Genomic DNA, 12,844 nt, shown 5'->3' on the forward strand with positions numbered 1-12,844 from the left:
TTTCCCTTCTCCAGCTCTGTATCACTTTTGCCAATCACCTTTCCAGCTCTTAACTTCATCCCACCCCCTCCGGTCTTCTCCTATCATTTTGCATTTCCCCCTCCCCTCCACTACTTTCAAATCTCTTACTATCTTTTTTTTCAGTTAGTCCTGACGAAGGGTCTCAGCCCGAAACGTTGACTGTACTTCTTCCAGTAGATGCTGCCTGGCCTGCTGTGTTCCACCAGCATTTTGTGTGTGTTGTTTGAATTTCCAGCATCTGCAGATTTCGTCATGTTTGCTCTTTGGATGAAAGTTGTCTTTAGCTGACTTGTTCATTCTGTACCTGGCTGTGACCTGTCGTGGGACAGCTCCACAACGCATTGACTGAGCCCCGATCTCTACATTTTGAGTCAGGGGCCACTGCACAGGATCAAAACCCTGGGGTCGTTCACACTGCTGACGCTTGACTGTACTGCTAGGTCCAGCTCTAACCACTGTGGTTGGCCTCATCAGCAACGATGATGAGTCAGCATACAGAGAGGAGGTTGAGTGGCTTGTGGACTGGGGCAAACTTGGGTCTCAACGTGGAGAAGAGCAAAGAGATGACTGAGGACTTCAGGCTGACCATTCTCTACTGCACATCAACCTCTCCTCCATGGAGAGAGAGTCAGGAGCACCAGGTTTCTTGGAGAGCAAGCACAGCAGCGCCTCTATTTCTGGAGAAGATTGAGTCGAGTGAGGCTCCTCGCCTCCATTCTAAGTGTATTCTACCAGAACACCATCGAGAGTGTCCTAACCAGCTTCATTACCGACTTGTATGGGAATAACAAGACCGCAAAACCCTGCAACGGATTGTGAGGACTGCTGAGAGAATCAATGGGTCTCTCCCCCACACGCAGCCCCCCTCCCACCATCCAGAACACGTATCAGAAGCTCTGCACTCGCAGCACCCTCAGCATTGTCAAGAATCCCTCCCGCCCGCCTCTTTGACTTCCTACTGTCAGGCAGAACATGCCACAGGAAAAGAACAAGGGGGGGTAACAGCTTCTTTACCCAGGCTACCATCCAGGGCACATTATCTGTTATACTGTTGTATGTTTAACTCTATATCGTATATACACTATGTTAACTTGCAAATCTACAGAACGTTAATGTTCCTGTGTTCATATTATTTTATCTGCTGTATGTGATATACACTTTGTATTTTGGACCTTGGTCCCAGAAGGACGTTGATCTGTTTATCTGTGTACATGATGATTGAACTTGAACTTGCCAAAGCCGTAGAGGGTTGGACACTAGCCTCCCCAGCACCGAGGGCTCCTTCAAAGGGCGATGCCTCAAAAAGTTGGCATCTGTCACCCAGGATATGCTCTCTTCTTACTTCTACCATCAGAGAGGATGTATGAGGGCCCAAAGGAGCCTCAGAGCATTTTAGTTACAACTTCTCTTCCACCACCAGATTTTTGAACAGACAATGAACCAACCCATGAGCACTACCTCACTATTCCATCTGGGTAGCCTCCAACTTAATAGAATGAATATTTATTTCTCCTTCCGTTAAAAGAAATATTTTCCCTCCCCCTCCCCTCTTCTATTCCCCACTCTAGCCCCCTTCCTCTTCTCAATTACCCTTCACTTCCCCCAGATCTCTTCCTCCTTCCTTTTCTCCTGTTGTCCTCTCTCCTCTTCGATTCCTTCCTCTCCAGCCCTTTACCTTTCCCACTCTCCTGGCTTCACCTGTCACCTTCCAGCAATTCTCCTTCCCTTCACCCCAGCTTTTTATTCTGTCATCTTCCTTCTTCCTTTCCAGTCCTGGAGAAGGGTCTCGGCCCCAAATGTTGGCTGTTCATTCAGTCCCATAGACGCTGCCTGACCTGCTGAGTTCCTCCAACCTTTTTGTGTGTGTTTTATTTAAATTAATTCTTTAAATATATTTCTTATTGTAATTTATAGTCTTTTTATGTATTGCAACGTACTGCTGCCACAGAATAACAAATTTCATGATATTACACCTGATTCAGAGTGAAACCAGAGGAATATTGCACGATTCAGGATACTGGCCAGAGTTCAGAACAGAAGTGGAAGGATGCTTACGCACGTTTGAAAGGTTGTTGTAGAAATCGGCATTCCCAGCACACAGGTACCGTCCCAGCAGCGTGGCGTGTGTTGTAAAGATGGTGGCCACAGGAATCTTGCGGTATCTGCACATGATCAGACCAATACCAGACTGCCACTCGTGGAAATGAGTGATGATAAATGGACAATTCTCCTTGCACTGGGAAACAAACTGAAATGCAAATGCTTTGTGTTAGACACGGACAGAAAACACCGTTACAGAATTATTCAAAGTCATCAGCTGGTGTACATCAGCCAGCGCATCTCAGGAGCAGCGGTTACCAGGGGAACGCTGACAACTTCTCTAGAAATTAGGGCCATGGTGTCTATGCCAACCATGATACGAATTTAAGCTGTACATCTGTGTGTAGCATAGTGGTTAGTGTGACACTATTAGAGCTTGTGGCGTCAAAGTTCAGAGTTCAATTCTGCTGATCTTGTAGGAAGTTTGTACGTCCTTCCCTTGAGAGTGTGGGTTTCTTCTGGGTGCCCTGGTTTCCTCCCACAGTCCAAAGACATACCGGTCGGTAGGTTAATTGGTCATTGTAAATCGTTCTGTGATAAGGCCAGGGCTAGAGTTGGGCCAGAAGAGCCTGTTCCACACTATCTCTAAATAAAATCTACTTGCACATGGACTAAATGCCTCCACATTCCAGGCACCCACTGTGTTCTTTATAAAAACACAATTGCTTAAAAATCCTCTTTATAATTTACCCATCTTATAACTGTGCTTTATAGCATTTTACATTTCCACACTGGGAAAATGACTGTTTATCACTGAGTTGTGTATGCCTTTTATGCTAATCCCATATTATTCTCCCCACATTCCCATCCATCCCCATAGATTCTGCCACTTACCTATACAGTAGGGTCAATTTAAATTGGCCAGTTAGCCGACCATCCCACATATCTTTGCTTGGGAGGAAACTAGGGCACTTTGTGGATACCTACGTGGCCACAATAAGTGGCAGGGCCTGGGTATGAGAGTGAGAAGCAACCTGAGGGTTGGGCAATTTAAGTGCCAGGGCAGATTGAAAAGGACAGGGAGGTGGGTTTACTCATCTCTGCGCTGATCTGTGGCTGTGCTCTGCAACTAACGGGCTCCTGAATCGGCTGCTGCGATGACTGACTTTGTGGTTGTGGACTCACTCTTGTGAACTTCAGTTCTGAATGTTACTTGCTTACATTTATCAGTTGCACAATTTGTTTCTGTTCCCCTTGCACTTTGGGTGTTTGATGGCCTTTTTTAAAAAATAGGTTCTATTGTGCTTCTTTGATTTGTGGCTGCCAGTAAGGAGTTGAATCTTAAGGTTGTGTGTCGATCACTTTGGTCCACAAAATTTGCCAATCCTTTAACCTATTCCAAGATTAATCTAACCCTTAGTCCTCTATTTCTTCTTTCATACATCTTCATCTAAGTGTTTCTTAAATATCTTCAATGTATCTGTCACTACCACCACCCCGGCAGCACATTCTATGCACCTACCATTCTTCGAACCAGTTACAGCTCAACTTAACCGGTTCAAACTTTAGAGAACAGAACTCAGGCTTGGAATCAGTCAATGCCTCGTGGAACTATCAAACCATGGATCACATCCCCTCTGTACTTTCCTTCAAACACTGCAAAGTTATGCCCCCTCATATTAGCCATTTTTGCCCTGAAAAACATCTCTGGGTGTCCACTCTTGTCACCTCTCATCCTCCTCCTCTCCAAAGAGAAAAGCCCTGGCTCGTTCAACTGTGTTTTGCATAAGCAGCCAGCAGTGTTTACAAGTTGTTTTCGGGTATGAAAGGGAGACAGGCTCAAGTGGAGCAGCTATTTTCAGGAGCTGAAGGCACTGTATGAATTGAAGTGCCAAGGGTTTGATTTGCGAGGCAGCAAATCATAAACATAGGAGATCCAGAGCAACATCTGCCCTCACCCCATCTTCCCACTGCCGTAACAGAGATAGAGTTCCCCTTGTCTTTATCTACTACCCCACAAACCTGGCACATCATTCTTCGTAACTTCTGCAATCCTCAAAGGGATCTGACCACCAAACACATACTTTCTTCTTCCCTCTGACCGCTTTCTGTAGGAATCACTCTTTATGTATTCGTCTTCCACCTGGTACTCACCCCTGCAAGTGGGACAAGAGCTATACCTACCTGTATACCTCTTCCCTCACCACTACTCAGAGCCCCAAACTATCCAGGTGAGGTGACACTTCAACAGTCTGGGTCATCCACTGTACCCAGTGCTCCTGGTGTGGCCTCCTCTACATCGGTGAGACCAGGCGTACATTGGGGGACTGTTCCATCTGCCATAAAAAGCAGGATTTCCCAGTGGCCACCCTAGTGTTACAGTTAAACATGTGGCCAGTAGGGAGAGCTTCAGATTTCTGGATCATTGGGCTCCCTTCCAGAGAAGGACCTGTACAAATGGGACAGTTGGTACCTGAATGAAGGGGGACCAATATCCCTGTGGGAATGTTTGCAAATGCTGCTCCAGAGTTGCAGGGGGGTGGGAACCAGAGTGTTGGGGCAGTTAGTGGCGTGGTTGTGGGGGAAGATGATGTTAAGCCTACATATAAAGACAGGAATCAGAAGTTTGAGCATGATGGGAATAATATTCTGAGTTGCATCTCCCTTTCAATGCAAGGAGTATTGTCAGTAAGGTGGATGTGCTCAGGGCATGGATCAGCACATAGAATTACGACATTGTAGTCATCAGTGAGACAGTTGGAGAAGGTCAGGAGTAGCAGCTCAGTGTTCTGAGGTTGATTTTGGCATGAAAGAGGAGGAGAGATTAAAAAGGGAGAGGTGGCAGGGAAAATATCATGGCAGTGCTTAGACAGGACAGACCGGAGAGCTTGTGGGCGGAACTGAGGGTAAAGGAAGTGATGACCACATTATATATTATGGACCTCCCAATAGGCAGTGGGGTTTAGAGGAGCCAATTTGTACATACAGACAGTTGCAAGAAAAATGAGGTTGTGATAGTAGGTGATTTTAACTTTCCACATGGTGACTGAGACTCCCATATTGTAAAAGGACTGGATGGGATAGAGCTTGTCAAATGTATTCATGAATGTTTCCTTAATCATTACATGGAGGTCCCAACTAGAGAGGGTGTACTACTGGATCTCTTACTAAGGTACAAGACAGGACAGATGATAGAAGCCTGTGTAGGGGGATACTTGGCATCAGGTGATTATATGTCCATTAGTTTCAAGATAATTATGGAGGATAGGGCAGTTCCTTGGGTTGTGATTCCAAATAGGAAAAAAGGCTAATTCTATTGGCGTCAGAAAGTTGTGGATTGGGAGACACTGTTTAAAGGCATGTTTGGTTAGAGGGAGTCCTTCAAAAGTGGAATATTGAGAGTACAGAGCTTTTATGCTCCTATTAGAATAAAAGAAAGGCTAACATGTTTAGGGAACCTTGGTTTTCAAGGAATATTGAGGCCCTGGTAAAAAGAAAGAACTGCCTAGCAGGTATAGGCAGCAAGGAACAAATGAGGAACTTGAGGAGTATAAGAAAGGCAAAGGAATTCAAGAGGTAAATCAGGAGGGCTGAAAGAAGGCATGAGACTGCTCTGGTTGTCAAGGTGAAGGAAAATCCAAGGGCTTTCAGGAAGCTACCAGGAATGTTGTTGAAGGAAATTCTTTATCATGCTGGCGTACCCAGCAAATCTATAGAAGAGTTAGCAGTAGTGGATACGGCCCAGTCTATCACGGGTAAAGCCCTCCCCACATCTGCAAGGAGCGCTGATGCAGGAAAGCAGCATCGGTCATCAAGGACCCCCACCATCCAGGCCTCATTGCTTTGAAGAAGGTACAGGAGCCTCACGTTGCACGCCACCAAGGTTCAGGAACAGCTATTCCCCCTCAATCATCAGGCTCTTGAGCCACAAACAAGAGGAAATCTGCAGATGCTGGAAATCTGAGCAACACACACAAAATGCTGGAGGAACTCAGCAGGACAGGCAGCATCTATGGAAAAGAGTACAGTTGAAGTACATTGATTGTACTCTTTTCCTAGACGTTGCCAGCCTGGTGAGTTCCTCCAGCAATTTGTGTGTGAGGCTCTTGATCCAGAGGGTTTAACTTCACCCAACACTGAACGGATTCCACAATCTATGGACTCAGTTTTAAGGACTCTGCTATTCATGTTCTTGATATTTATTTCTTATTTGTTTTATTTTTATTATTTCTTTTCTTTTTGTATTTGCAAAGTTTGTTGTCTTTTGTACATTGTCTGTCTTCGCCATGTGCAATTTTTCATTGATTCTATAATGTTCCTTTCTACTTATTTTGAATGCATGCAAGAAAGAGCGTGTATCAAGCTTCAAATTCCTTGCTGTCCACATTTCGGAGGATCTCACCTGGTCCCTGAACTCCTCCATCCTGAGCAAAAAGGCACAACAGCATCTTTGTTTCCTGTGGAACATCAAGAAAGCTCACTCCTGTCCCAGGATACTGACGGACTTTTACCATTGAGAGCATACTCACTGAGCCCCTCAGTGCGGTATGTCAATTGGCCCGTATCGGACCACAAAGGACTCCAGTGTGTGGTGAAAACAGCCCAGCAGATTATCAGCACCCAATTGCCCACCATTGAGAACATTTACCATAAACACTGCCTGGGCAAGGTGAAAAGCATCATCAAGGATGCATCTCACCCTAACCATGGACTTTTTACTCTCCTCCCATCCAGTAGGCGCTACAGGAGCCTCCACTCCCGCACCGGCAGGCACAGGAAGAGCTTCTTCCCTGAGGCTGTGACCCTGCTGAACCTCACATCACAGCACTAAGCAGTATTGCACCCATATTGGACTGTCTCAGTACCTTTATATTTGTGTGCTGTAGCACTTACATTTTATTCACAGTTATTTTGTAAATAACACTATTCTTTGCATTTCTTGTTAGATGCCAACTGCATTTCATTGGCTTTGTATCTGTACTCGGCACAATGACAATAAAGTTGAATCTAATCTAATCTAAAATGAATCTCAGGGTAGTATATGGTACTTTGAAAATGAATTTGTTTTGAATTTTACACGGATGACATAGAGTCCAGTACCCAGAATAACTTGACATGGATTTCACTGACCTCTCCCAGGAACCAAGTGATGAGGAAACCAAAGATAATGGCATCATTGGCTTCTCGGTCATACCAGGGGACCCCGATGGAACAGCACTCCCAGAGCTCAGCTTTCCAGCGGTCCAAGTTCCAAGCTGAAACACCGACATCGAACAGGACAACAGAAGGGTTCCCCTCGATCAGCCACTTCCCAAAGTACACCTGCACGTAGAAAACAGGACCAGTTACCGAGCGTAGTTACTGCACAGTGGTTCTGGATCCTTGGGAGAAGCGGGTTTTGCCAATCGCTCAGGGTGAGAAGGTTATAAACTCCAGCCCAAGTTTGACAATCCACCACAGCGCGATCTTCTAGATAGAACGTCTACCCCCCCTCAAGTGCACGTTACAAATCCCACAACACCACTTCACAGGGCATAGAGTCCTGGGTATTCTGAGACCCACGGGACCCTCGGCATCCAGACATGTCCTCATGATGGCTGAGCACCTCAGCATCAAGAACAATTCACACAGGCAGTAAACCAGGAGGAAGTAGGACTTCGTGGTTACCTCGTGGTTCTGAAACTCAATTCCCTGACTAAAGAAGGCCAACACACCATATGCCTTTTTAACAACCCTATCAATTTGCATTGTAACTGTGAGGGATCTACGGACCCCTCTGTTCCTCCACACAACTAAGAATTCTGCTGATAACCCTGCATTTCTCTCTTCTAAATTTGGCCTTCCGAAATGAATCACTTCACACTTTCCTGGGTTGAACTCCACCTGCTACTTCTCAGCCCAGCTCGCCATCCTGTCAATGTCCCACTGTAACCTACAACAACCCTCCATATTATCCAGAACTCCACCAACCTTCATGTCATCTGCAAACATACAAACCCACCCTTCCACTTCCTCATCCAAGTCATTTATAAAATGACAAAAAAGCAGGGATTTCAGAACAGATCCCCACTGAACATCACAGGTCACTATCCTTATAGGAAGACTATTTTGTAAACTGCTGAACTTATTATGCTGAGCTCTTGGGAAATCCATGCAAACAAGACCCATCTGGGGTCTGGGTTTTATTGACAGAGAGAGATTGCCATTTATTTATTTATTATTTATCTATCTATTGTAACTTAAAATAATGTTTATGTTTGCACTGTGCTACTTCCATAAAACAACAATTTTCATGACATATATCAGTGATAATAATTCTGATTTTGCTTTGATGGTCTCTGTTTACAATAAAGTACAGAAACACCACTGATACAGGATATTGGATGAGCAATAAACACTGGTCTTGCTGGTAATGTGTACATGCTGAGCACAGATGAGAGAAGAGGACAGCACAGGAACAGACCATATAATCCACGATGCTGTGCCAAACTAATTAAACTAAAATATGAATGCCAAACTAAACAAATCCCTTCCCCCCAACAATCCACATGTAATTTAAGCCCTCCATTATCTGCACATTCATGTGTCTATCTTAAGAGACTCTTGAATTCCTCTATCATATTGCCTCCACTACCACCTCTTGCAGAACTTTCCAGGTACAAAAAGCATCTCCTTTGAGCTTACCCCAGGGGTGGGCAAACTTTTTGACTTGTGGGCCACAAAGGGTTCTAAAATTTGACAGGGGGGCTGGACCAGAAGCAGATGGACGGAGTGTTTGGGTAATACACCTCATAAGAGAAAATAAAATATCATGGGATATGTAGAAAACATGTGCTTTAATTTCAATTGAAAATGAACAAATGCATTACAACAAAATATCTGTCTTTGAAGTCCCATGGTATTTAGCTATTTATTGAAATGATTTTTAAAACACTGAAAATTAAATGAAGAAAATACAGCTTTTTTAAATAGTAACAGTTATTATTTTAAAGCACTGAAAATTCTGTTATCCTTCAAGATATTATCATCATCACTCTCCTCCTGACTGTCTTTATTTCAAAAATGGTAGGAGATGCAGGTCTACTTGTCCCCTGTGCCAAAGCTCAACAATGACCAGCACAAGGACAGAACAGTGACAGCGCGCCAGTATGCGGAGCACGTTATTTGATCTGGAGCGCATTTTTTATTTTGAGAACGTACGTGCACCTGCGCACTACTCATGTCCATCACTTAACAGAAATGACATGTAACATGTAAGGCTTATTGAAAAAAATATTTTCAAATGCATTTTTTACATAACACAATGAAGAAACTTATTTTTAATTTCAGTGGGAACAGTGTTGTTGGTCTCCCTTTTTAGCCAGCGCATCAAAGTCTGGATTTAGTTTTGTTGTGGTGATTCTCAGGATGGATCTGAGGTGTTGGTCAGTTAACTTGGATCTGTGGCTGGCTTTCTTGACGTTCATGATGCTGAACGCCTGTTCACACAAATAGGTCGAGCCGAACAAAGAGTAAAGCGCAAATGTGGAGTAATACGCTGCACCTCAACAAAGGTCAATGTATATAGAGTGCGTCATCTATTGGGAAAATGCCAGAATTGCGGGGAAAAATCGTTAACAAGGTTTATTAATATAATTTCATCAAGTTCTGAAGGCCGGATTAAAAAGCTTAATCCCCCGGGCCGTAGTTTGCCCATGCCTGGCTTACCCCTTCTCAGCTTTAATGCCTACCCTCTGCTGTTAGACATTTTGACTTTGGAAAAGACTTGGACTTCAAGATCCCACTGTACACCAGAACTGTTAAGAATCTTGTCATTAATTACGTACTCCCCCCAACTCTTTAACTTTGATCTCCGCAAGTGTAACACATCATATTTATTTATTTTCATTTTGAGATACAGCACAGTAACAGGTCCTATGAACCCACGTCGCCTAATTGCACATGTAACCGATTACCTACCAACCTTTTAGGCTATGGGATTTGTGGGAGGAAACCTGTGTGGCTACAGGGAGAACATATAAACTTCGTTGAAAGTGAGAAAGACAATTAGGCAAGACCAAACTTAACAGGATTTGATGGAGAGTTTGGATCAGGCAGATGAATTCACGAAGAATAGAAAGAATAAGGAAAGATTTGTGATGGGGATCAGCATACTCAAAAACATTTCAGAGAGAATTATCAGAAAGTATGCATGAAGAAAACACATGAAATATCCGAATGATTGTTACAACAATGCCCAAAGTAATAACAGGAGACCAAATAATGGAAACACCAGGAAGAAAGTAAAGAAAAAGGCTGCTAACAGACCGGATTAAGCTCCATCTGCCATTTTTCCATGTACATCTGAAACTGATCTATACACTTTTGTTTCCTTTAGCTATCTTCTACACTATCTACAACACCTATCAAGCTTTTGATCATTTGCCAACTAACCCACCCATCTGCAGGTTAAACTGGGTGATTTATCTGGGACGTTGTCCCAGGTCCATGTGGGTTTCCTCCAGATGCTCTGGTTTCCTCCCACATTTCAAAGATATATGGGTTAGTTGGTTAACAGGTCACATGGGTGTAGTTGGGCGATTTGGGCTCATTCGGTTGTTACTGCGCTGTCTCTCTAAATAATAAATAATATATATCACAAACAGCAAAGGTTCACTTGGCATGGATCGGCAGCCAGAATAATCCCACAGATGCCTATCTTCCATTTTCTACGGGAAGCCAATTCTGAATCCACACAGAATAGTCACCATGATTTTCTTAATCTTCTGGATTAGCATCCTATGAGGGATTTGTAAAGTGTAACATAGACAATATCCACAACTCTGCCTTCATCAATCACCTTCATCACCTCCTCGAAAAACTAATTGAATTCGTAAGAAATGACTTGCAACCATCAAAGCCATGCTCTCTGTCCCTAATTACTCATGGCGCACAAATTCTATCTCTGAAAATTCTCTCCCGTAGCTTCCCCACCATTGATGTGAGACTCATTGTTCAGAGGATTATCCCTATTTCCTTTCTTGAATAATGGAACAAATATTAGCTACTCGTCAGTCTTCCAGAATCTCAACTGTGGGAGACAGAGCTCAAGGCTCCAGAAATCTCATTTCTTGATTGCACAGTAACCTGGGGTGTATCCCATGGGGACTCATCCACCTTAGTGTTGTTAAAGAGACTCAACATTAACTCCCTCTGTAAAAGGAAAGTTTCTCATAAATGCCTCAAAGTGACAGAAGCTTTAGTTCATTATTGGTGTTGAGTGAACGTTAACATGGAAGCCGTGAATCTCCCTGTTGACAGCCAATGCAAATTCAGGTCTTACTCCCTGCTCCCAAGTATCTGGTACCTTACAGCCCCTGGAATTCATTGAGTTAATGGTGTGTTTGATCGCAGGGTTCTGTGGCTCCACCAGCTCCACTTGCGTTCTGACATTTTGCTCAAAATATGGACCCATCAGCACATAATTCTCTTGCCACTCATCTGTCGTGAGCTTTGCCTTCGTTTGAATCACGGTGTAGATACCTCCAACTGGAAACAGAAAGTGAGACATTATAAAATATTCACAGAGGACCCAGTGATAGACAGACTATAGGACATATACAGTATTGGCGAATTTGCCTTTAAGGAGTGTAGTATGCTCTGCTCTGAGCTGTTGCTTTCCTCAGTATGATGTCACCTGCCTATGCGAGATAATACACTCAGAAACTGGAACTTGTCAGAAGGGTTTCAAATAGTGGGAGGGTCTTCCAGAATGACTATAGGGAGTTAAATACAAGGCTATAAAGTAGGACCTCAATAATCGCAAACTCTGGATTCTACACCTGTGCTCCGAAGTTCAAGTAAATTTATTATCAAACTATATATAAAACCACATACAACCCTGAGATCCATTTTCCTGCAAGCATACTTAATAAATCCGTTATAGAATAATACCATAATAGAATAAATGAAAGACTGCAGCAACTGGCATCCAACCAGTGTGCAAAAGATGACAACCTGTGCAAATACCAAAAGAAAGAAATCATAATAATAAATAAACAATAAACATCAAAGACATGAGATGAAGAGTCCTTGAAAGTGAGTCCATAGGTTGTGAGAACATTTCAATGATGGGGCAAGTGAAGTTGAGTGAAGTTACCCCCTTTGGTTCAAGAGTCTGATGGTTGAGGAGTAATAACTGTTCCTGAACCTGTTGGTGTGAGTCCTGAGGTTCCTGTATCTTCCTCCTGATGGCAGCAGCGAGAAGAGAGCATGATGTGGGTGGTGGGGTTCCCTGATGATGGTTGCTGCTTTCCTGTGACAAACCTCCGTGTAGATGTGCTCAGTGGTAGGGAGGGCTTTACTGTGATGGACTGGGCTGCATCCACTACTTTTTTTTTGGGGTGGAAGGCCTGGTGTAGGAGGGATGGATTCATGGCGTTGGACCATTGGGATCTTTTCTGGAGTAGAGGTGATCCATAGAAGGAGAGGGGCATTTTGTACCTGAATTATAAGAGGACTGATATCTTGGCAAAATATCCTAATTGCACCTGGGAAAGTTTGAACTGGCAAGGCGTGGGACCCAAAGTAGTAGTGAGGCCGATGGGAACTTAGAGCAAATATAGAAGTTAAAGTGAGCAAGATCCATAGGCAGATCATAGGCAGGAACGAGGAAGGTCTGATGGGCTGAACTACATTCAGTTAAATGCAAGAAGCATAGACTTATGGCATGAATGGGTATAAGGGAGACATGAAAGCCTGCAGATACGGGAAACCTGGAGAAACAAACAAAAGCTGGAGTAAC

General features: G+C 43.8%; 1 protein-coding gene across 1 annotated transcript in view; it reads right to left on the reverse strand.

Annotated features, from left to right (window-relative positions):
* The window catches only part of LOC132383104 (glycogen [starch] synthase, muscle-like), an 84,557-nt gene extending 72,226 nt beyond the window's left edge, over positions 1-12,331 (reverse strand). The window contains exons 1-4 of the mRNA XM_059953900.1: positions 12,251-12,331; positions 11,408-11,589; positions 7,192-7,383; positions 2,081-2,269 (exon numbers count right to left, since the gene is read on the reverse strand). Of these exons, the coding sequence (XP_059809883.1) occupies positions 2,081-2,269; positions 7,192-7,383; positions 11,408-11,589; positions 12,251-12,314 (627 nt within the window). The 5' untranslated portion in view covers positions 12,315-12,331. The remainder of the gene's footprint in view (positions 1-2,080; positions 2,270-7,191; positions 7,384-11,407; positions 11,590-12,250) is intronic.
* Positions 12,332-12,844: the final 513 nt, after the last annotated feature.

This window comes from Hypanus sabinus, chromosome 29 (assembly GCF_030144855.1).
Source record: "Hypanus sabinus isolate sHypSab1 chromosome 29, sHypSab1.hap1, whole genome shotgun sequence".
In the NCBI taxonomy this organism is placed as follows: Eukaryota; Metazoa; Chordata; class Chondrichthyes; order Myliobatiformes; family Dasyatidae; genus Hypanus; species Hypanus sabinus.